Here is a 24975-nt window from a genome sequence, read left to right as displayed (position 1 = left end):
AATCAAGAAAAGACCGTAAACGGTATATTTGTGTTTCAGTTTACATGTACGTGTGTATATATATGCTACCAGACAAGACTCTTGTCAAAAAGAAATCAACGAATCAGGTTAATATCATTACATGTTCTGTCATTCATCTCTACAGAGCAGAGATTCACTGCAAAAAAATCAATTCAATCGGGTTAGTTACATGTACAAAGACAAATATATATTAGAAAAATGAAGTTATTATGTGCATTTAAAAGTGATGAAAACAGACGGTGATCGTATATACTAATGTTGGTACCTAGTAACATTTTAATGATATTACTCTGTCACGTACTATATATATGAAATACGCCATATTGTTTTTTTTAAACATCTATTCTAAAACCTTTTTATTGATACTGGTGCATGTGTAATGAAAGTCTGATTTCTTGATTCCGGAAACTATCTCAAGATGTAAGTGTTTAGATAGTACGTTCTTTATATGCAATTGTCCATAATTTAGAAAGTACAAGAAAAAAAAACCCCACCCATATCCGATAACTTCTCGAGAACAACTCAGTTTATTGATTTGATTATGGAACGTGTAATGTCTGTTAAATTCAGAAAGTTGTTACCCATACTGGGAAGACATTTGTATCATACTGTAGAGACAACTATGTGTTGCAATATGATTTGCTTTGTTTGTTCATTTTATGTTCTTTAGATATTTTTTTTATTCATATCGAGACATAACGAGCTTAAGGTAAGTAGGACTTCAAACCAGTCTATTGCGATCAGAACTAAGTTGCACGGCGGTTAATTAACTGTAAAAGACATGTAACTCTTACATTTATATAACATTAGCTAGACGCTAACTCTCAGTTAAACTCAACTTATCTTCGTGCAACTGGGCCTAGGGTCGTACCATAAAGAGTTTCGTAACATGCAAACGAATGCCACCACAAGGGACATTTGTGTTTAAGGCCTACTTTGAGAGACCCACTATTCTCAATTCCAAATTCTGAGCGTATAGTGATGGGGGTATTTTAAAGGTTTAGGTGTGATACGACCAAGGAATAAACGGGTCATGGTGTTCCGAACACCTATATCCTTGGAAAGACATTTTAAAATTACAAGACTCCTGTAGATTGTTACGTCTTCCAAAAGAAAATCATTGTAAACATTTTCGCATGACACATTTTCAATGTCTTACACTTATTTACACATGTGATTCGTTTTACAGCAAAATTCTGCTAAACACAAGATCCTACTATAAAAATTAGCAAGCCAGAAAAACTTTATCACGTAATACCCTTGAAATCAATAGAGCGTGATTTATTTTTTGATTTGCAATAATGGAATAATTTGGTACTTTGAATTCCTATAAAAGTATGTTATCCTTTTGATTTATTAAAGTGCAATGGTTGATATTTTGATTTTTGTTTGAAAACGCTTTGACACTTTGGTATTCTTGAATGTAAAACTTATACGGTACCAATTTTGATGCACCATATGCGCATTTTGACAAATAATGTATCTTCAGTGATGCTGAAGTCAACATTTTGGAAATCTGAAATAACAGTAAACTTGTAAGAGCTAAACGGAAAACTAGAGTGTCAAAATAACTAGAGCCAAATTCGTTCAAGGATAGAGCTATGAGATATGATAATCTTGAATTTGTTGAATGCAATTTTTTGATTACAGCGGATAGTGCACCATAATAGACATTGAAAATGTTAATGCAATATAGCATAGTAAAACTGTTTTCTGTAGTAAGCTTTAGTTATAAAATAAGATATACAGTTAGGGATACAAGGCCTTTTAGCTAAGACATTAAACCCAAAGGCACGTGTCACTATATGTTGACGCGTTAGATAACACTCACTGATGAAGCTCTAAGCGACCTGCATAGGTCTAAATTCGTGGCACTTCACCTATAGATGGCGACTTCTCCATATGAACGAAAAATTCTAGAAGGGACGTAACTCAAATAAACAAACCTTGAAAAAACTTGGATCAATCAAACATGTGCAAGCTCGATGAGCTAGGCCCCCCTCTAGAATGCAACCTATGAATTTTCAAAATCCTGTTCAAAATACAAGTGTTTAATTTGACAGAAAGATTCGTAAGCTTATTTTGTATAAGCTTAATTTTAATTCATGATACCACTCTAGACTTTTTAAGATACATTTTCTGAGATAATTACAGTGAACTTTTGCAAGTATTTTCATGTTTTTCTTTTCGAAAAAGAAAACCCAAATCCAGATAAGCCCTAAAAATTGCCTTCTCTTTTGACAATCTGGATCCACGACTATGTATGCGTTGTAAACAGTGAAGTAAAGGACTAAGACCATGTTTATCAAAATTCGGCCTAACGTCCAAAGTGAATAATTTTTTGCTAGAAATATTCTCTAACATGTTCTTTTGCTATAATGTACTGGTTTTTATATGTAGGGTTGGTGAAAGAACACTATTTTTAGGTTTACATTACTAGTATAAATCCTATAATTTGCTCTACTTTTTAAGACTGCGTCATACAACGTCGCTATGATTATTAGAAGTGGTAACGTATTGTAAAACATAATTATGCAATGAGTGGTTTAATATATAATAAGATCTTGAAAAAGAAATTTTCTTTCCCAATACGCAATAAGGTTATTTTACTTATAGCCCGAATGGCACACCATATTTTTCAATCCTTCATTCGGCCATTTTCACACGCCGCGCCGTTAGCCTATTTGCGCTGTTCGTGGAAGTTGCAGAGGATGTACTCATCGCATTTCAACGGAAGTTTTAGAAATATGAATATACTTCACCTCTACTCGTTAAACTCTGTAACCAAATAGGTGGACCAATTGCTCTTAATAATAATAAACAAGTCGCATGGAACGAATAGTATGGTGCGCCTGTGGTGTGTTGACATAAACTCATAATATTCACGCATTGAGCTGTTGGAAATCCCACAACAAATCTGTTAACTGTTGTCAACATATATTTATTGTTTATCTATTATAATTATATATTGTTAAGATTTAAAATTGTATGTATATCAGCTGATCAGAAAAATCAGCTGTTTCACGATCATGCCATTTTCAATTCCGAGTGCATGACCTTCTCGGGTCTATTTGAATTTTCTTACATGATGTTTGACTCACTTTACACTTTGAACTTTCCATGTATCATTGTATGGTCTAAAAAGTATTTGTATAGGTTAAAAAGACATATAATTGTATATAGATGTATATTTCCATAATGGTATATGTCTCTGGGGTAACGTAGGCCAGTGGGGGGTTATAGGTTGAATAATTTTCGAATGATTTGGTATTCTAGTATTCTACTATGTTTAAACTTAACTTAGTTATTATTTAGTAATCAAATAAAAGTTATATGATGAATCGATACATTTCTTCAATTTACTGTAAACGAAAACTGTTTCTGTGTTTTGGAATCTGTCTGGTATTAGTGCATAATGAATAGCTTCATAAGTCAATAAATATATTCTTGTTGTAGTGATGACATTTGCAAAATCTGTGAGAATAGAAAAAAATGTGTTAGGGCAACAGAATTTTTAATTAGGGTAGGTCGGGAAAGTGGAAACCAATTATCATATATATAATTTTTTTGGCCTTACGATGGCCATTTATGATATAGTTTTGATAATGATATAATACTGGAGTAATTTGAATTTCAGGATGATATAATATGTACAGCAAAAATTTATGGCAAGGGTGACAAGAATCAGATTGACAAGAATCCATATTCCTACTCCTCAATAATGCTATCATCACTGCCATCAGATTCATCAATGATAGTGGCATCAGTGACACATGCGGATAAGTGTTGGACATCATTGTAGGAATAGCTTCCTTGTTGTGGCTGCCAATAGCAAGGTACCAAATTATACAGCAGTTATGTGGAAACAGATTCCCACAATAGGGGGACCAGATTGAGTCCTACATTGTACAGTATCAGGCAGTTATATCAGAACTGGAAAAACTGGATCCAAACAAGACTATATTGCTTGGAAGAAACATGTCGACTCTGAAGTTTAACCCTTATTAACCCATGGCACTTCCAGAGACATCCTGATACCATGGTTCTATGTCATTTGAAATATACCTGTGGAAGTTTTTAAAGTGTTTGTTTTTTTGGGGGGACATCTTATTCTATAACATATTTTAGTCTACCTAACGTATGAGTTTGAAATGATTGAGGAACTGCGTTGATACTGGGAATTATCTCACCTATGTCGTGTTGAAATGTTGTGGAGTGCCAGTAAGCATGCTTTTTCCTAAAATATGCGCTAGGAGTGTTTTAGAAATATATCAAATTCTTACTAAGTATGTCTTAAATGTCATCTTAATGTCATTTGGGGAAAAACTGAAACACTTTCTATTTGACTTTGTTCAAGATACACACATTTTAAAATACAATAAATAGTCGTGTTTTTCATTACTTTTTCAGATATTAGTGGGTTCATTGCCATGTCGGTGGGCACATGATTTGAAGGCTCATGTTCACATAAAAAGCAATTGAATCAACACTTGCCTTACAGTATCTAGACAATATTTCCCTTTTGTAGCCAAAGCTTTTAATACATTAAGTTGATGTATTTTCGTGCCCCAGACCTGGAAGTTCTTCCACTTCATTTTGAAATTATTCAGTAAACGACTGATTAGTTGAGTCCACTTTTCGTTATGGCAGAACACAATCTAGTTAATTAAGGGTTAAACTAGAGCAACTCAAGTTCATTCTCAAGTTAATCCGCTTAAGCTCATGATCACCGCAAATGGTTTTATGAGTTTTTCGTCTGTATTTTACCGAGACGGGCATGGTAATTGTCTCATTTTCTACCAAGTATGAAACCATTCTTTTTGTATATTTCCTGTCATCCAAATTGCACCCACTTGATTTGAAAGCTTATGTTCTCTTTCAACTTAAAACGTCTTCCCTAAAAATAGATTTCGATCTGTCTCATATGATAGACAATCAGGATACCGTTAAATAAAAACAAAGAACTATATTATTTTCATCAACCAGGTATCGTTTGCATACACACAGTTCTCGAAAAAAAATTGTTAAAAGATGAATTTGCTATCTAAATTGTGTACCGTGAAACGAGCAATTCTAACATTTTGAAAATATCCCAATACTAAGTCTGGATATGTATAACATGATGATAATCCAGAAAAAAGTGAGACGTGATTACATTAGTATTTTTAGTCAAGATGTCACTGTTATCAGTGGAAGTGACTACGTAACGTATCTATCTTGCCGATGTTTATACTTGAATTCATAGATAGTGAAAGGTAAAAAAGTGTCAGTTTCTTGATTAGATCTAGTTAATCAACATGTTAAAGTTTTTTCAGTGTTGTTTATCCATTGGATACAAACAGTGTTTCCACGCCGCCCATTTCTTCGATTTCGAGGTACTCTATTCAATTCCGTTTGTAAAGTAATAATTGTTTGATCTTGCAAATCTTTCAGCCATAACCATAGTATCCACACTGTTGTTGAGAATTTCGGCATCATAACGTGGGACTGCTTTTATCTTGCTTTGGGTGGTAAATATTTCGCTAGTAGTTTCGGTTTGATTAATACCACGCTCACACGTGATATGTGTTTAATATTTTGGTTTGAGTTTTGCACGTAATTGATTGTGATTGTATTATATTAAATATCTAAAATTTATCTGTCTCATCGTATCGGTCACTGACAATCAAGTGTTATTTGACCGAATTTGAATTATACAGCATCGATAAAAATAATGGGTTACAAATAATACCTTCAATTGTTCCTGTATCGTGGAATATGATAAGGAAGCGGAGTTGCACATGTTTTTTCTTTCTTATAACAAGAAAATTGAAGACAATCGAGAGTACTTGAGAAAATCGCAGTGCTAGGCACAGACAATTCACAATTATCTTCACATCCGAAATTCCTCTCATTGAAGATGTGATCTAAAATTCGAGGATATAATCGGACTTGGACAAACATTTGTTTCAAGACACGCCATTCGACGTATGGAAAAGAACGAAACGCCATCAAAAACAACATCCATACTAATTATCGAATTAAGAAATATTAATCGAAGGTAGAGTACTATGGATTTTACTTGACGTTCAGTGGTTTACAAACATAACGGAGTTATAGAACTTGTCGTGAATGGGGTAGTACATATATGTGTTCTATCTAATGTTTCTTGAGAGGAGAAAACAGGAAGGGTAGCCATGACATGGGTTTCATAACGTGACGAAAGATATATCCACATAACTAATGGATGTTCGTGATTTCAGATCTTGACCTAAAATGCCATAATACAACTTCATAGAAATACATAACTTAAACATTATATTATAGAAGTATTTGTTAATCACCAATCTTAAATTGTCCTCTCCAACTTCCCAAACGTTATTGATACAAATTTATCTCAAGAACTTTTAAAACTTTGTCAATTTCAATTTTAAACATTTCAACGTATACATTTCGTAACTTTTACAAATATTCGACTACTTGATAACCTTAAACCCATCAACAAACTATGCTTAAATCGATAGTTTGTAACAGATGGAATACTGAACACATGGCAGTGGGTGGACACGAGGTCGTATTTGGATGTTGCAAAATGTCTGTGGGGGAAAATCTGTATTGAAGTCAAAATATATGAATCAAAATATATATCGATTTCACGCATTCATATTTATGAAGATGTCTTTCAATGCACATCGCCATTTATATAAATCTATTACGTATTATATTGCACTTAAAAGCAATACGTCGATTAATGTTAATGAATAACATAAAATTTATTATGTTTGTAGTGACCTATGGTATCTATAATCCACTGTCCTGCATACTGATTTTCATAAAAAAAAAAAGATCAAAGAATCAATCTGTATTTTAAATTTTATCATCATCTGTACTATGCCTGGATCTGATGGAGTATGTATTTTTAAATGCTTAATTCAGTTTAGCTAGTGCGTGTTACATGTAGATCATATCTCACATTAAGTGTTTAAAGAGAGGATAATGTAAAATAAAAACATTCAGACTTACGGTCAAATATTGTAGTAGTCAAACAAACATATTTTACATGGTCGGATCCAGAAAATTCGAATTTAGAGTGGCAGGTGCAATTTTTTGGGTACTATCAGTGATAGCCTAGGCAAAGTCACTCTATTGATTCTCCTGAAAGTTCTTGATTTGAAATATTAACTATGAACAGTTTATACAATAATATCAAGAAAAAGGTTTAGTAAAACATTATATTGCTGTTAAACATATGAAACTTTGAATTACATTACAAATCAGCTGTATATTTTGATTTACTATGGTAAAGATAGTACGCCTATACATGACTTTTTTCAGTTACTTCCCGTAGTAAAATTTCACCCCGAGAGGTGTCGTTTCTAACGTAGCCGCCATTACATTTGTGACGCTGGTTAATCGAACTCCGTAGCAACCATTCACCGATAACATATACAACTGTAATAACAAGCTCACTACCACAGTATACTATATGAAACTCTATCAGATCTTTTGTTTACGTAAAATATGAATCAACATCAATGTAAAAATGACATGGATCGATTGATTTCGTCCCCAAAAGACGTCAAACACCAAGAATGGAAGGATGATATTCGCGAATGGCCGCAAGTAGAGTACGGCGATATTTACAATTATTTGATTTTGAGTAGATCTTGTGACGGCGAAGAAATGAAAAATTACAAATCGTTGGACAGTTATAATTATTTTAAGAGCGGTTCCGTTGGGAAAATTCTTCATTTCGCCATCAATGATAGGGCTGTTCTAAAATCAGAAGTGCGCCCGTCACAAAAAGTAAACTCAGACTTTCACAATGCATGGGTACTCTGTGACATGGTTGGCACGATTTTAACTGGTGGCTGTTCATGCATGGCGGGGAACAGTAAAACGTGTAGCCATGTAGGTGCACTTCTCTGGAAAATTGAATATGCTGTGAAGCTGGGTCTAACAGGAAAGTCCTGTACCGATGAGCATATGCAATGGAACAAGGGTTCAACGAGAAACCTGGAACCGGGTGTACTGGAGGAGATGGACTTTAAAAGACCGAAATATGGCAGTAACATTAACAATAATGCTGAAAAACCACAGAACATAAAATCAGTATTTCCAATGTTTGTGTCTCACCAATCTCTAAAATATTTTGTGGAAAATTCTGAACTTAAAGAATTATTTTCTTTAAAAAATTCACTTTTAAGTAAATCTGTGCATGCAAAATTAGACACAACTCTATTTGAGCCTTCCTCTGAACCCCATACTGAGCATGTTGGTGATCTATCATGTAAAAAGTGTAGTCAATTTTATAATAAGTACATAAAACTCACTGATGCTCAAATCAAGTCATTATCAATGGCAACTATTTCAGAAAGTGAATCAGAATTGTGGCACAACAGTAGAAAAATTAGAATAACTGGCAGTAGTGCGAACAAGGTTCCCATCCGCGACACTACAAACAGTGATAACTTCATTAGAGAACACTTATATCCTTCCTTCAAAGGAAACAAATTCACCAAGCATGGCCAGGAAGGTGCAATTCTTGCCAAACAACAATTGCGTTCATCAGGATTGCATATAGAAGATGCAGGTACTATAGTTTCATTTGAAGAGCCCTGGTTAAGTGTTTTCCCAGATGGAATAATAACTGGTGTTGGTGGTTCACAGTGTCTTTTAGAAATAAAATGCCCAATACTTAAGGATGACCAGACACTTGACAGTTTATTTACAGTTGGTAGATATGATGTTGTGAAATCCTTGGAAAATGGTACAATGTATGTTAAACATAATAGTTCATGGGGGTATTACCTACAAATACAATTAACTTTGCATGTAACACATATGCAGTTGTGCAAACTTGTTATATGGACAACTAATGAATACAAGGTCATTGAAGTAAAACATGACCAACAGTTTTGTGAATCGGCAATTTCAAGACTACGCTTATTTTACTTCAACAAACTTTTACCGAGAGTAGTTGATGACTTTGAATCTGGCAGATTGACGATTAGTAAAAAATATATTAAATTTTCAAATTGAATACATGCATATTGATAAGGATTGTGTTTTTGATAACATGATTGCTGAAATTATAGTCAAATGTCTTTTCAATCTGTGTTAGTTATTCATTACTGAGCATGTATTAAGTCTTTTTAAACTTAAAATGTTCAATAATAAAAAGGCTAAAAGGAGCAGCCTAATGATATTTGAAACAAGTGATAAAACCACACACAGTATTTACAGTATTAACTTTAATCATACACAAATATCTTGATAATAAATATGATAGCTCTCAATCTGAAAGTTTTATTTTGTTGTAAATATGTGCTATTATGTTAGTTTTGTATGCAACTTTAACCATAGTCATTGATAAAATCAAAATTAAGTTCAAGATTTCATCAAAATAAGGATTTTGGTTCTATTGAATATAAAGCATTATATATAGAAATCAATTTTTGTTCGGGAAGACAATAATGTAATTTTGCTTCATTAAAAGCCTATGCAATTTTGCAACAAAAAAATTCTACACCAAAAACTTATAGCTAGTATTACTATAATGTACAGTATATCATATCAATGATACTGAATTTCCAAATATGGTTGTAATTTACAAAGATTAATCAAATATATGTCCAAAATACATTGGCATTTAAGACATTTCAAGGCTGTGAAAAAATAAAACATTATGAACTTGTATAGGATTAAACATTCTTTTTGAAGAATTTATCGATGTGTAAACTCCGGACATTTTACTCACAAACTGAATAAAAGTGTGAAGCACTTTTATGTTAAGTTTGTGAGTAAAATGTCCGGAGTTTACACATCGATAAATTCTTTTAAAAGATTGTTTGATTCTTATAATTCCAATTTATTCACTTTAGTAACAATTGAAAACATTTGAATAGTTTCCCCGCACTATGTTATTTGTTTTCAGGCGTGTATGAATACATCGCGTTTTCGGATTTATTGATGTGTAAACAATCGTTCAGCTTTATTTTTGTCCAATCAAAACAGTTTTAACTTATAACATTGGAATTATTACATAATATCATATTACAATATGTTAATGCATGCATCATTAACATTAGTGAAGCTGACTAGAGTTTAAAATTTTAGCATAACTATCAGTTATCATCTTTATCTTTGATAAGGTCAGATCTCAGATTAACGAATGCAGCACAAACAATCAAGTAGTCACTGAGTTTCTTAACAGAGGTAACAGGAACTACCTGACTAAGTATGCGGAACACTTTTAAACGTCTAATAGCCCGTTCCACATGAATCCGTACAGTGGCAATTCGTCTCGTCTCTGTTACATCCTCTTCTGAAAGTTGGTCTTTACCTTTCGTAAAAGCTGGAATATTAAGTTTCACTTTGAAGGGAAAGAGTAAGTCATCAATGGTAAAACCTCGATCCGCCATAATTTCATCCCCAGGAAGAAGGTAATTTAAAATGCCAGACTCTTCCACAATTGCTTTTTCACTAGATCTTCCTACAAAGCCTTTAGATATAAACATAATCTGTCCATGTGGTGCAATACCAACCAAATACTTTCCTGTGTTGTTGGACTTGTAGTGGCTGTATGTTTCTCCTCTTGTCTTCAAGTTTTTTGCTCGTTGGATGAAAGTTTCAGCGCAATCAATTATGACTATGGTTTTTGGATAGTTCTCACGAAAAGATTTTGGCATGGTGGCTCTAATTGTTTCACGTGACCCCACCCTATTTTTGCATTTTTGTGATTATTTCCCCTTTGAAAGGGAGAGGCCCTTCATTTGAAAAAAAAACTTGAAAGCTCTTTACCCAAGGATGTTTTGTGGCAAGTTTGGTTGAAATAGACCCAGCGGTTCTTGAGAAGAAGTCGAAAATGTGAAAAGTTTATGATGACGTCAGACAAATTTTGATCAGAAAAGCTCACTTGAGCCTTTGGCTCAGGTGAGCTAATAACATATATATATATATTTTCAACCTCTAATATATTTTCATCAATGACAGTTCAAAAATTTGCTTTACTTGACATAAAATTGGCTTATATCTGCTCTATGATCAATTGGAGTCAAAAAATAATACATACCCATCTGTTCCCACCATCTCTAATTTCTGTGCAACAAACTTTCTCTTCAGAAGTCGACGGCCAACTTTGACGAGAGCTTTATAACCTACAATGCATTCTTAAAATATAAATATATAAAAGTTTACACAGATATAGTAAATACAGCTAGAATAGAATTACATTCATGATTATTTTTTTTAATAAAAAAAGTAACAGTCTTGGAATACATACTTCTTTGTTACACTTTAATTAAGGCCAATTCAACTGAATTAGTAGATTATCATCTGGGGTCACAAAAAATATGGGATGGGTTGGAGGATTTTATTTTTTTGAAAAAAAAAATCGAGGTGGACCCTTTTTTGAGGGGCTGGTGGGGATAATTTTAATTGGCCTAATGTAAAATACTTAATCTGATTGCCAAAGAAACAACTGACAAAACATGTTTCACCTTGAGAGTAAAAAGCATGTGATCCAGGGTAATATTTATCTTGCAACAGGAAACATTACTTGACAGGTGATATTGTAAAAATGATAACATGAGTCAAATTTGAGCGTGTACGGTTCACTGTAGATTTGTAAAATATGCCATTTGAGCGCTTTGAAAAATTGAAATATGATATTATACATGTAGTTGATTGAAAATTTCATCCCTCGAAAACCATTGTCAATCTCAGATCAATCTAATTAAAATCAGCTCTTCTCTAACCGTTCCAGTGTAACAGTTAGAGAAGATCTGAGACTGATTTTAATTAGATTGATCTCATATGTGTCTCAATTGACAACAGTCTGATTGACAATGGTTTTCTCAGGGTAAAATGTTACCCTCAAGTTGCTCAACTATATGCAGTATGACCCTAATTAGAATTACCAACCTTCAGATGTGTTATTTTTACTCAGAATGATTGTAATATTTGTATGATGTTTAAATATTTATACAAACACAAGTTAAAATTGTCCTACTAACTCAATGGTCTTAGTATACAACCTTATAATAACAAAGACAAATTTTGAAAATAAACCCTATCTGTCAAGCTCTTGGTAGTCTTTGAGTTATGATCCAAATTTTGCTTTTTCGAAAATAGTTCAAATTACACATAACCTTTCATAATTGCGGTTAAATTTCTTTCATATTAAAACATAATTAACCAAGTTCTTATGCATGTGTACACACTGAAGAGATATATGTCAAACTCTAAAAAAAAAATTATACTGAAACGTGGTGGGTCATAACATTAACAGGCCTACATGCAGCGGGGTGAATGTGTAGACAGGCCTGGTCTTCTGTACTTTCTATTTTAAAACTATATCATACAGCGAAGTTGTAAACAAACCTAAATTAAGACTGGGTGTTGGGTTTTGTGCTGTTGGTCGCCCGTCAATAAAATACGTTGAACACACCAACACATTCTTTGGCAAATCGTGTCGATGTAATGCCCGCACCCATTTCAGTTTCTCTTCTTCTATTTTCGGCATCGTGTGTAGGCTGTATGGCACGACGCAGGGGCAATCTTTGTGAGGAATATCACCATGTTCTTGGCATATAGATTGCTTCCATAAATACAGTTTCTTTCTGTTATTAGTGCAGTTAAAAACCGCACGCGATTCTCCACCTCCACCTGTGTACATTTCTAAGGACGCTCACGGTTTCACGGTTGTAATGACGGATGCGTCACGTGACCGATAATGTCTGCACTCAGCAACTGTGACGTAATTGCGGGGAAAAGTTGTGTATAGCACAAACATTAATGCCCTGATTGTGTGTTGGTTTAAACTATATTTATTAAATGAAGCATTATATGAAAAATACAAACATATGCAAAATGAATAGGATTCGGAAACAAGTGCTAGCACTAAATCCATCTCCTATTTTACATTAATAAATCAGAATCGTGTTATGGTTATGGCATAAACATATATATGAGATTCGTCATTTACATGTACATACAAAATAATGATAAAACAATGGTGATGATAATGTGTGATGGGGTTGTGTGGATATTTCAATATCATTATTGTGTGTTGTGAAACGTGTTTATGTTGATTCGCTGTAGTAAAACTATTGTTGTTTTGACCTACTATGGATGTAACTTTCATACTGTGATATGTGTGTCTAAAAATAATAAGGGTAGCTATATTTTCACCATATATCTCGCTTAGTTTTGGAGTATAAATTTCCTTATTTTATATTGATATTCTGAAACCGTCTTCAGATGGGTTCAGAAGCCTCCCTATGGTCGTTTAGCGTCATCATATCATTAATAATTGTATTGTAGTATTGCATACAAATCACTAGCAAAAGGGATCTAAAAAGAAAATCCCTGTGTAGAGTCTTGAGTGTAGCAAAGGAACCTATGACAAGGAATTAATTATTTGTATTTTGTGCTTTCAGAAGACTTTTGGCACTATGAATATTATTGCTTAGCATTATAAAGGTCACGTTGAAAATCTCTATTCGTCATTTGTTATAACAAATGGTTTTCCACTAAACTTTATCAAATCCTTTTTGATACAAGTTTTGAAGAAGTTGATTGATTTGATTATTGTTTAACGCCCTCTCGAGAATATTTCACTCATATGGAGACGTCATCATTGCCGGTGAAGGGCTGCAAAACCCAGGCCTATGCTCGGCACCTATGACCTTTGATCAGGGAAGGATCTTTATCGTGCCACACCTGCTGTCACACGATACCTCGGGTTTAGTAGTCTCATTCCAAGGACCGTCCCATTTAGTCGCCTCTCATGACAAGCAAGGGGTACTGAGGACCTATTCTAACCCGCATCACCACATAATTTGAAGAAGGTGATATAAAAAGCAGTTCACATCAAAAGGTCGATTCTTGACCTGTGACTCAAGGGCAAATATTTGGCCTAAGGGCTATGGAGGGTAACAGTGTTCAAGTATTGTTTGAATTAGACACCAGATTTTGTAGCTTAATATATCATATTCAATCATATCTTGAGCTGATCAAAATAAATCAAAATAGATATACTTTTTTTCAGTATATATGCAAGAAAGTTGTCAGACATTTGACTGAACATCATATTTGTATCACATAAAACTGAAAAAGAGTATCAATTACATATCATAGCTTTTCTGAGGTGTCGGAGCAGAGAGGAAATCGTCTAAAATTCTGGACAATCAAACAAAAATAAATAAACAGGACCCAAGAAAATCCAAACTAAAAGCACAGGCTGAGGGGTTGGGGTGGTAAACTTCCTCCTTCAATTCATTATTTATTAAAATGTACATGATGGTGGGGTAAACAATTTTATCTTGCATGAGAAAATAACTCTGCACGTAGAAATAGCGAAAATCAACTTTATGAAAAATTAAAAGTGCCCCCTCTCTGGTTTAACATGCCTGACTTGGACGAAATCAAATATATCAAATGTAAATAACCAGTAAAAGGCTTCTCATATACTAATAACATCTTTCTTTTAAGTCATGTTATGTGGTTGTATGGAAGGCGAATATAACGAATGGTGACAAATGTCATAACTCACAAATAAAGAGTTGGGCAAAATCAAAGTTTAGGGCACAGCAAGACATGTTTTCCTCACATTGACATTTTTGAATAAATTCTGCTTGATATGAATATAAAAACAGGTCAGCTAACAAAGGAGCAGAATTCAAGCCAGACTGTTGCAAGGCCTTATCACCAAAAACTACGAAAATGTTGTCGATGAGGAACTCCAGCATATTTTGTATTTCGACTTTAGATGACTTGTACGTGGAATCAGAGTGGTGTTTCAATTTTTTGAATGACTGGTCACTGGATATGAATCTTTCCGTTTTCCACTTTTGTTGAAGAAGTAACAGTACATATGTCAAGAAGTGTAGTATTTAATCCATCGAGAGGAATGGTCTTGTAAATTGTTATAAAGTCATACGTTTTGGTGTTATTGATTTAAGAAAAGTTTTTCGATTTCAAGTTTACTAAAAGTTCTTTAGATTTTTCTTTAGAATCCCCATTTGATTTACACCACTTCTGGCATATATAGTGACACAGTACGTTTGAAGTTACTCCTTCAAAGCTGTTGATGTTTTCGTGAGGAGCAAAGAGGCCTTGGTAGAACACATACTGGTTCCAGCAATATATCTTTGTTTGTAAGGGTGTTTCTGAAGCTTAGGAATCCAGTATAAGTATCCGATCCATTGACTGGGATAATTCAGTATCTCGCTAGTGTTCATCTAAAAAAAACTTACAGGAAGCAAAACCTGGCATTAGAATGACTTTTGAAGTTGATTGACGGGTTAATCACATATTATGAAGATATTATTTGTTCTACTATTTTCATTTGGGTAGACATGGGGATCTATGTACGGAAGATCTATACACACTATCCGCACTAATACATTACTCCTGACACCATATACATGAAAGACTGCATGAAATATAATAGCAGTCATGTCACGAAGGAACTATGGTGTCCATCTGCATGGAGTTGGGCACAAGACTGTGCCATGGATATTCTACTTTGACATGGAGATAGTGAGAAAGATTCGTCATATTGTTATCTATGCAAATGACCATCGGAATGACATCAATGACTTAACTTCAGCTACTGATTTCCAGGGGCTAATTACTATCCTGCTTTTAATATGGTGTCTTCGAGCATGGAAAAAATAGTTTTCATCTCCAACGAAATGTATGGAGAGGAAAACTTTAATAGAGATGGGAGGCCCCTCACTAACAATGGAAACAACTGTTTCAACTGTTTTTTCTACAGCATTCCTTTAGCCTTTCCTCTGCCGCTGTGAAGTAAAGTATCACATGATCTCTACCCTTTTGTGATTTTACCACAATTTCTTATAGCAAAGATTCTTTTGAGCTAGAACTTTTAATGATATGCATTGAATTTTGATACTCCTAACAAACTCTATAGCGCATGACAATAAACTTACTTTTGTCACAAGAACAGTTACTACTGAATAAGGTTCGGCGAATTTTGATACCAGCGTCCAGTGTTTTGTATTCGAGGGTAATGTAAGTGTCCCTTTGCCACTAAAGTAATTCCCTGGCCGAACAACATTAAAATCAGATCACTTAAAGTATAGATGAGTAGATTGGAAAATACGCAACAGACGAATGAGAAGTTACAAAAATGTTCTTGGCAGTTAACACACGACCTTTTCTATTTCACTACACCCTCATTTTGTTGAGGAATGTTACAGTAGAAAGACACAGTGTTGAAAACTACACATAATTAGTTATGTACATGTAGATACTTAGAGGGGTAATACGGGAATATATAGGGTCCTTGAAAAAAATCGTATTCGGCAAGACGAAAGCCGAGATAATTTTCAACAGGTTTACAAAAATAGCATCTAACCCTGTAGACTTAGAATTTGACATAGCATTTATTTAATTTCTGACACCATATGAATTGCGAAATGCTGATTTTTAAACAAGATTGTTGAAATCCCATTAACATCAACTTCATGTCAACAGACTGACTGGATTTAAAACTGATCATACCCAGAACATGCTCTTACGTATAGAATCAGTTGAAATACAAACAACATGTTTACATGACAATGACATATATTGGTACATATGACATATATGGGAAGTTGACGATGGAGAAACTGAAGTCATCTAGTTTGTCACAAAATTGAGTTGTTAGTTTGCCGTAAACATTAATGTTCAATAACATATCCAAAAGAAGAAGGAACATATTGTCTATGGGTATTCCAGAAGACTGTTGGAAGACCGTATCATTAAAGACTGCAGAGATGTTGTGAAACGGGGAACTCCAACATATTTTCATTATCAACTTCAGAGTGCGTATACTCAGAGTGGTGTTTGAGAAAATTATGGTTTAGTTGAATGAGTACAAGATAGGAATAGTTTTTTGTGTGCTGCTGACTGTGCTGTTAAAACATCTAGTCTTTCATTTATCGTGATGAATTGTCGTCTGAAGTGCTGAAGTCATACGTTTTGATGCTGTTGATTTACACAAAAGTACTCTGTAATGGATAGTACAAAGATGCTGGAGTTCCTTATAGACGATAACTTAGGAGTCTTTGGTGAGCTGGTCTTCCACCTGTCTATTGGAATTCCCATGAACGCGAATTGTGCCCCTTTATTAGCTGACCTATTTTATATTTGAACGAGGCAGAATTTATTCAAATGCTTTTACATGCGAAGAAAAATTCCCACCCCTTCTGTGACTTTCAACTGAGATAACGACAAACTAACACCTCAACTTTTGACAAAGGCATTGACTTCAGCATCTCCATCGTTAATTACCCATATTTCTGTAGTAATATCTCATTCTAACCTGCATATAGTGTGAATGTCTCTCAGATAATTCGATACACAAGAGCGTGTTCTGCGTATGATGAGTTTTCAAATGGAGGGAAGCTACTGACATGTACCGGGTAGGCTGATGTTACGGCAGTTTTAACAGTCTTATTTAAGCATTTTTCAAACTCTGTTGTCGTAATAACGATCTAATTTAGAACTACAAACTGTCATTGGGTGAAATGCTGTCTGACGTATTTCATACCACTTGTTAAGCCGTTCTTTACATATGATTTTGACCACGGATTGATCCCTTTATCTGATCAAGATATAGGGATCACGACAGGTATGGATAGTCGACAGCGGTGCTTACTCCTCCTAGGTGCGTACCCCATTTATGGTATGTCGAGGAGCCCATGCTTACCATAATCTTTCATAGTCTTTGTTGGATTAAGAGATTGAACACTCTTCCTTATCTTCAGCTTTTCCTAATAGAAATGAAGTTCTGTCGCCAATTGAAAAACGAATGCAGATTCATTGACTTGAGAGTCATTGCATCTAATTCTTTTCCAAACCAAGAAAGATCCAGCAAGAATATTTGTGTTTCAGATGACATGTACGTATGTATATGTATGTCAACAAAGAAGGCTTTGTCTTTACAAAATCAACGAATCAGTTTGATAACATTCATGTTATGTCATTTATTTGTAGAGAGCAGAAGTTCACTATAAAAGAATATTTCAATCAAGTAAGTTACCAAGAAAACGTATCATTAATTAGTACATGGACAAGTGATGAAAATAAACAATGGTCGTAAATACTAATGTAGGTATCTAGTTACATTTTAATGAGATTACTCTGTCACGTACCATATATATGAAATGCAACATATTGTTCTTTAAACATATATACTAAAACTTTTTCATTGCTACTGCTGTATGTGTAATGACTGTTTGATTTCCTGATTCTGGAAAATAAATCAAAATGTAAGTGTTTATAAAGATTACTTTTTTGTCAATACAAACGAACCATACTGGGTGCACTTGTGTAGGATGCGATTCGATCTGATTGGCTTGGTTTGTTTATTTTAAGTCCTTTAGAACTGTTGTATACGTATTGATACATCAGAAGCTGTGAATGAAGTGCGACAAATTTAGATCTATCCATGACAGTCAGAGAGGGTTCCTTAACATGCAAACGCATGCCACTACAAGGGACATTTATTTTCAAGGTCTCGTCTGAAAAATCTACGATTCTCAAATTTAAATGCCGAGTGTATTACTAAGGATGGATTTACTACCTATTTCAGGGTTTTCTGTGTGAAACGATAAATGCATGGACGGGCCTGGAACCCAATATATGCAGATCAACGATATTAGCACAAACATTTAAACCTGCTGTAGATTGCCACTACTACTAGATTTTCGCACGAAGCGTTCTAAATAGCTTAATTCATTTCCACGCGTAATAGTTTTTTATTAGAAAATTTTGCTGAACACAACATTGTATCACACAAATTAGCTAGTCAAGAATAGTGTATTTCATGAAACCTTTCAAATCAGTAGAGAGTGTGATATTTTGATTTGCTATAGTAGGGTATTTTTGTTACTTAGATTTCTAAAACAATGTAAGCTTTTCTTTGATTTCTTACAATACAATGGTGAATATTTTTGTTTTCTTTTGAAAACGCGTTGACACTGATTTGCGTAAGCAGAATATTCAACATGTTCAATGTGATATTTTGAGAATCGATCAGAGCGGATATTGCACCATTGAATTTGAATTTGTTACAGTATAACGCAAGGTGAAGATAACGAACAGTGATCAATCTCATAACTCCTATAAGCAATACAAAATAGATAGTTGGGCAAACACGGACCCCTGGACACACCAGAGGTGGGATCAGGTGCCTAGGAGGAGTAAGCATTCCCTGTTGATCGGTCACATCCGCCGTGAGCCCTATATCCTGATCAGGTAAACGGAGTGATCTGCAGTCAAAATCAGTGTGCCAAGAACGGCTTAACAATCGGTATGAAACACGTCAGACAGCATTTGACCCAATGCGAAGTTGTATTGACAAACTAGATCGTTATAACGACCATAGAATTTGCAAAATGCTGACTTCAATCGAGGCTGTTGAAATCCCTGTACCATCAACTTGTTTGTAAGTGGCTTACTTTGATTTAAACACTGACTATACGCAGAGCAAGCTGTTGCATATGGAATCAGTTGAGATATATAAACACCATATACAGGTGATAATGGAATATTACTACATAAATATGAGAAGTTGACGATCGAGAAACTGAAATCATCCCGTTTGTCATACTGTTGAGTTGTCAGTTTGCCGTTAATGTCTACTTTCAATAAAATATCTAAGTATGAAGCAGAAGTGGACGACTCTGTGGTGTCCTTTATTTCGAGCTCACAGGGATAACATATAATATTATATTTTAAGATTTCTAAAAGGTTTCTACTATTTACTATTGTTAACTATAGTTATAAAAACAAAATGAGCTATTAGGGGTACAAGTTGCCGTTTAGATGATCCCTTAAAACAGAGGTATTGTGTTGCTACAGTTGTTGACACTTTAAAGAAACATTTCCTGTTGTGGTACTAAGCGGCCTGTATTGGTCTAAATTTGTAACACATCACCTACAGTTGATAAAAGAAAATGATCTGAAAAGGACGAAAAACAAATAAACAAAACGTGAAATCACTTTTAACAGTTAAGTATGTGCAAGTTTTCTGAGCCAGGCTCCTTTTCAAATGTATATTTTCGAATTTCTTACTTGAATAAATACTGAACTTTTAAAAATTATTTGAGTTTACATGAAGGTTCGTAATCTTCTTTTTGAAAACCTTAAATGCAATTCAGGGTGATAATGTGAACTTGTGTTCCCCTTTTTGATACACCGGTACATTTACTTAGTTAATCAGAGAACTTTCACAAATCTTTTAATGTTTTTATTTTCGAAAAATAAAACCAAGATGCATATCTTCCCTCAACATTGTCTTCTCTATTGAAAAGCTGAATCCAATTGGTGTTCTAATCAATGCAGGAATTGTTTTAAAGTCAATAAAATTGCATTGAACGATTTGATGCGCTTTTGCGTGTCAGAATATAAGCACTATTTATTATTTAAGATATTGATCATATACTTATTTTGATTCCCCTCATTGATAGCTTACATAAAAATGATGCCTTTACTCACCTTCCTACTGATGGTCCATGTTTCACAAGCTGAAACACAAACTGGAAGCTGCAAAGACATCTTACATGGCTTCCTGTCTGGACAATTGTCGTCAGTTCTTGGGGATTATCAGATTAAAGCTTTAAAACAGGAGTTCCTAAGGTTCACAAATACCATGCAGCGATCTATGAACGTATTCAAGGAACAAATGAAAGCTGATTTTGAGAAAAAAGGTACATGACTATATCTTTTTACAAAGTATTTTATATCAGCTGTAAAGAGTGTTTCACATACCCTTTGACAATAAAGATTTCTAACTCATGAGAAAGAGCATAATTCATTAATCAATTGAAGTGAAAAAAGGATTGTCTGTTCAAGTTTGGTATTTGACAAAACGTGACCAGATGCAAATTCATTTCTTTGTTCCGATCATACATTAATTATGTATGATGCAAAACTTATACGGTACCAATTTTGATACACCAGATGCGCATTTCGACAAATTAGATCTCTTCAGTGATGCTCAACCGAAATGTTTGAAATCCGAAATAACAATGAAGTTTTAAAGCTATTATAGGGAAAAAAGGCGTGCCAGAAAAAGTGGTGTCAAATTCGTCTAAGGATAAGATCTTCAAAACCATGCTTCAGTTTTAGACACATTTAATATTCCAGTCAATGGGTCGAATGAATATGAGTTACCGTACCTATACTGGATTCCTAAACTACATAAAAACCCTTACAAACAAAGATACATTGCTGGATCCAGTAAGTGCTCTACCAAGCCCCTATCTTTGCTCCTCACAAAAACGTTAACAGCTGTGAAGGAGAAACTTCAAACTTACTGTGCGACTACATATGCCAGAAGTGGTGTTAATCAAATGTGGATTCTAAAAAATTCTAAAGAACTTTTAGTAAACTTGAAATCACAGAATTTTTCCCAAATCAATAGCATTAAAACCTATGACTTTTCAACACGACCATTCCTCACGTTAAATTAAAGACTAGACTTTTTGACATCATAGACAGTTGCTTCTTCAACACAAACGGAAAACGGAAATATTCATATCTAGTGATCAGTCATTCAAAAACTTACTTTGTTAAACACCACTCTGATTCCACGCACAAGTACTCTGAAGTTGAAATAAAAAATATGATAGAGTTACGCATTGACAATATCTTCGTGGTCTTTGGTGATCAGGTCTTCCAACAGTCTGTTGGAATTCCCATGGGCACGAATTGTGCTCCTTTGTTAGCTGACCTATTTTTATATTCATATGAAGCAGAATTTATTCAAAAACTTCTACGTGAGAAGAAAAAATCTCTCGCTGTGACCTTCAATTCGACTTTTAAATATATCGATGACGTTTTGTCTATTAACAATAATAGCTTTCATTCATATGTCGATTTGATATTTCCATGTGAGCTGGAAATAAAGGACACTACAGAGTCGTCCACTTCTGCTTCATACTTAGATATTTTATTGAAAGTAGACATTAACGGCAAACTAACAACTCAACTGCATGACAAACGGGATGATTTCAGCTTCTCCATCGTCAACTTCCCACATTTATGTAGCAATATTCCATTATCACCTGCATATGGTGTTTATATATCTCAACTGATTCGATATGCAACAGCTTGTTCTGGGTATAGTCAGTTTTTAAATCGAGGTAAGCTACTTACAAACAAGTTGATGGTACAGGGATTTCAACAGTCTCGATTGAAGTCAGCATTTTGCAAATTCTATGGTCGTTATAACGATCTAGTTTGTCAATACAATCTCGCATTGGGTCAAATGCTGTCTGACGTGTTTCATACCGATTGTTAAGCCGTTCTTGGTACACTGATTTTGACTGTGGATAACTCCGTTTACCTGATCAGGATATGGGGCTCACGGCGGGTGTGACCGGTCAGCAGGAGATGCTTACTCCTCCTAGGCACCTGATCCCACCTCTGGTGTGTCCAGGGATCCGTGTTTGCCCAACTATCTATTTTGTATTGCTTGTAGGAGTTATGAGATTGATCACTGTTCGTTATCTTCACCTTGCATGAGGGAAATAATCCTCAATTTTGAATGAATTTCTAAATTTTATAACGGCAATTAAATATACATCCGTATTTTCAAGCTAGTAACGAAGTACGTAGCTACTGGGCTATAGAGGCCCTCGGGGACTAACAGTCCACCAGCAGAGGCCTCGACCCAGGGGTCATAATGTAAAACTTATACGGTACCAATTTTGATACACCAGATGCGGATTTCGACAAATAATGTCTCTTCAGTGATGCTCAACCAAAATGTTTAAAAATCCGAAATAACAATGAAATGTTAGAGCTATTATAGGGAAAAACAGAGTGCCTAAAAATGGTGTCATTCGTCTAAGGATAAGGTCTACACATGAGGGAGATAATCCTTAATTTTGAATGAAGTTCTAGATTTTATAACAGCAATTTAAATATACATCCGTATTTTCAAGCAGATGATGAAATTTCATTTGATGAAAATATGAAGAATTAATCTTATCATAACTATTTTTCAGGTGTATATAATTTTTTTTCTAATATCTTATGATCATGAGTGCTATTTTCTTAACTAAAAGGCAAAAGTTTAATGAATTTTGTTGAAAAATATTATTCATAAGTTCTAATTCTTTTTCATATAATTCCCCATTGAATAATGTACCTGTTAAAGATACAACATAACTTCTCTTCTAAATTACTTAAAGAAAATGTTAAACTTTGCACTGTTTTATTTCCCTGCAATGCCTTTGTATCATTTTGAGCCTTGTGGGTTGCTTGACAAGAAGAAAACCCGTCTATAATGTATTATGGGCCGATTTTGACACACTGATTTTGACTACGGATAACTCCGTTTACCTGATCAGGATATAGGGCTCACGGCGGGTGTGGCCGGTCGATAGGGGATACTCACTCCTCCTAAGCACCTGATCCCACCTCTGGTGTATCCAGGGGTCAGTGTTTGCCCTACTATATATTTTGTATTGCTTATGGGAGTTGTGAGATTGCTTACTCTTCGTTATCTTCACCTTTCATGTAAGAAATCTTAGAAAATGGAGGTTTCAAACCACTTAATAAGTCGCTGATTAGTAAATAATAGCATGTTTGTAAGAATACTTTTTTACTGCTTATTTTGAATAAAAAATCTCAATAGTAGAAGTTGCATATCAATTTGATCAAAATGGACGTGGTCGTAATATATTTGAGGTTTTTTTTGCTTGTCAGAAAGCCCGAGAACACGTGATTGACAAAAATGTAATCCATTAACTATTGCAAATATATATAAGAGAAAAACAAAGTGATTATCTTCAATACCATAAATGAAAATATTCACCATCATGTTTAAGTGATCTGAGAGAAGCTTGATTTTTCTTTGGTGGAATACAATTTGAAAATGACTTCCTAAAGTATCCACTGTTTTCAATCATGAAAGTATGTGATATTGAGTCCATTGTCTTTGTACACTGCAGGTAAAATAAACAAAAGCGTTGTCTATACAAGATGGGGAAAGAAGACATGTCCATCGAATGCTGAGCTGGTTCTTTCTGGTAAGTGTCAATGTAGATGTAAAAAAGAACTGATTTTCTGTCATGAAGTGATATTTTACAATGCAACAATATTCATATGTCAAACTTATCCCGTTTTGAAAGGATTTACTGGTGGGTCATATTATACTCACTCGGGAGCGGCCGTTGATCCCCTTTGTTTACCAAGAGATCCCGAATGGGGCAGGTACAAAGATGGAACCCAAGGCAGTAAAGCTTATGTATATGGAGCAGAATACGAAACTGGTAATTCACTGAGTAACTTGCGCAGTCTCCATGAACATGACGTACCGTGCTCTGTTTGCCTGGTCCATAATAGATCTGTTCTAAGAGTATTCCCTGGTACGTTTGAACATTTTCATGCATCTATTGATATTTCAAATATCATTAAAAATGATATACGAGATAATTTCCAAAATACTTAAAAACCTAACTGTTGTTTCTCATTACTGTAGCAAGGAAAACATGTTACAAAGGTTGGAAATTGGAATACGATGGATATCTAATGGCGGGATATCATAATCATGCTGCTGCCACAACCTACAAATGTGTGGATAGGAACCCCGATACTATCACTGGGGGACATTCTAACCAAGAAGGTTATCTTTTCTATTCAGTGGAAGCAAAATGTGGCTCATTGAAATGCCCACCATATGTAGACGGGCGGGAGCTTGTATGTGCTGTCTGCTCAAAGGCGTAGAGCTATAGTACAAATGTAAATGTTTCCAAACAATAAAGAGTGGTTTCAGAATTAATATTGAGTGATTTCCTTTTCAAAAGTGATTGATTATGAATTATGGCATTTTCTGTTTTGTTTAAATGTCTTATTATGTTTTTGTTTGATTGTAACTCTCACAATTCGTCTGAAACAACAATGTGTTGGCTGATGTAAAAGAAAATATTGTGCTACTTTTATTTT

The 24975-nt window shown here is 34.4% G+C and overlaps 2 protein-coding genes across 3 annotated transcripts; one reads left to right on the top strand and one right to left on the bottom strand.

The window, feature by feature from the left end:
• The first annotated feature begins 423 nt into the window (after nt 1-423).
• Nucleotides 424-24975, top strand: LOC125660316 (short-chain collagen C4-like). 2 transcript variants are annotated; one of them, XM_056150054.1, is made up of 6 exons: nt 424-441; nt 18013-18049; nt 20490-20729; nt 23982-24059; nt 24162-24398; nt 24512-24975. In XM_056150054.1, the coding sequence occupies exons 3-6, from the start codon at nt 20501-20503 to the stop codon at nt 24754-24756; spliced, it is 789 nt and encodes a 262-aa protein (XP_056006029.1). In that variant the 5' UTR covers nt 424-441; nt 18013-18049; nt 20490-20500; the 3' UTR covers nt 24757-24975. The 2 variants fall into 2 exon arrangements, with proteins under 2 accessions (XP_056006029.1, XP_056006030.1); XM_056150055.1 differs by lacking the exons at nt 424-441; nt 18013-18049 and adding an exon at nt 18215-18287.
• On the bottom strand, nt 9245-13267 carry LOC130050327 (uncharacterized). The gene is made up of 3 exons (XM_056150057.1): nt 12385-13267; nt 11075-11159; nt 9245-10357 (listed from the first exon to the last, which is right to left on the bottom strand). The coding sequence occupies exons 1-3, from the start codon at nt 12677-12679 to the stop codon at nt 10342-10344; spliced, it is 396 nt and encodes a 131-aa protein (XP_056006032.1). The 5' UTR covers nt 12680-13267; the 3' UTR covers nt 9245-10341.

Source organism: Ostrea edulis, chromosome 9 (genome assembly GCF_947568905.1).
Source record: "Ostrea edulis chromosome 9, xbOstEdul1.1, whole genome shotgun sequence".
Classification (NCBI taxonomy): Eukaryota; Metazoa; Mollusca; class Bivalvia; order Ostreida; family Ostreidae; genus Ostrea; species Ostrea edulis.
The sequence above is the reverse complement of the archived record's forward strand: the minus strand, read 5'-3'. Positions and strand labels throughout refer to the sequence as shown.

Excerpts from the sequence above, each read along its gene's own strand:
- LOC130050327 (XM_056150057.1), bottom strand. The coding sequence starts at position 12,679 with ATGTACACAGGTGGAGGTGGAGAATCGCGTGCGGTTTTTAACTGCACT. Across the intron at positions 11,160-12,384 it reads AACACCCAGTCTTAATTTAG|GTTATAAAGCTCTCGTCAAA; the intron begins GTTTGTTTACAA and ends AATGCATTGTAG.
- LOC125660316 (XM_056150054.1), top strand. The coding sequence starts at position 20,501 with ATGATGCCTTTACTCACCTTCCTACTGATGGTCCATGTTTCACAAGCT. Across the intron at positions 20,730-23,981 it reads AGCTGATTTTGAGAAAAAAG|GTAAAATAAACAAAAGCGTT; the intron begins GTACATGACTAT and ends TGTACACTGCAG. Across the intron at positions 24,399-24,511 it reads TGTTCTAAGAGTATTCCCTG|CAAGGAAAACATGTTACAAA; the intron begins GTACGTTTGAAC and ends TCATTACTGTAG.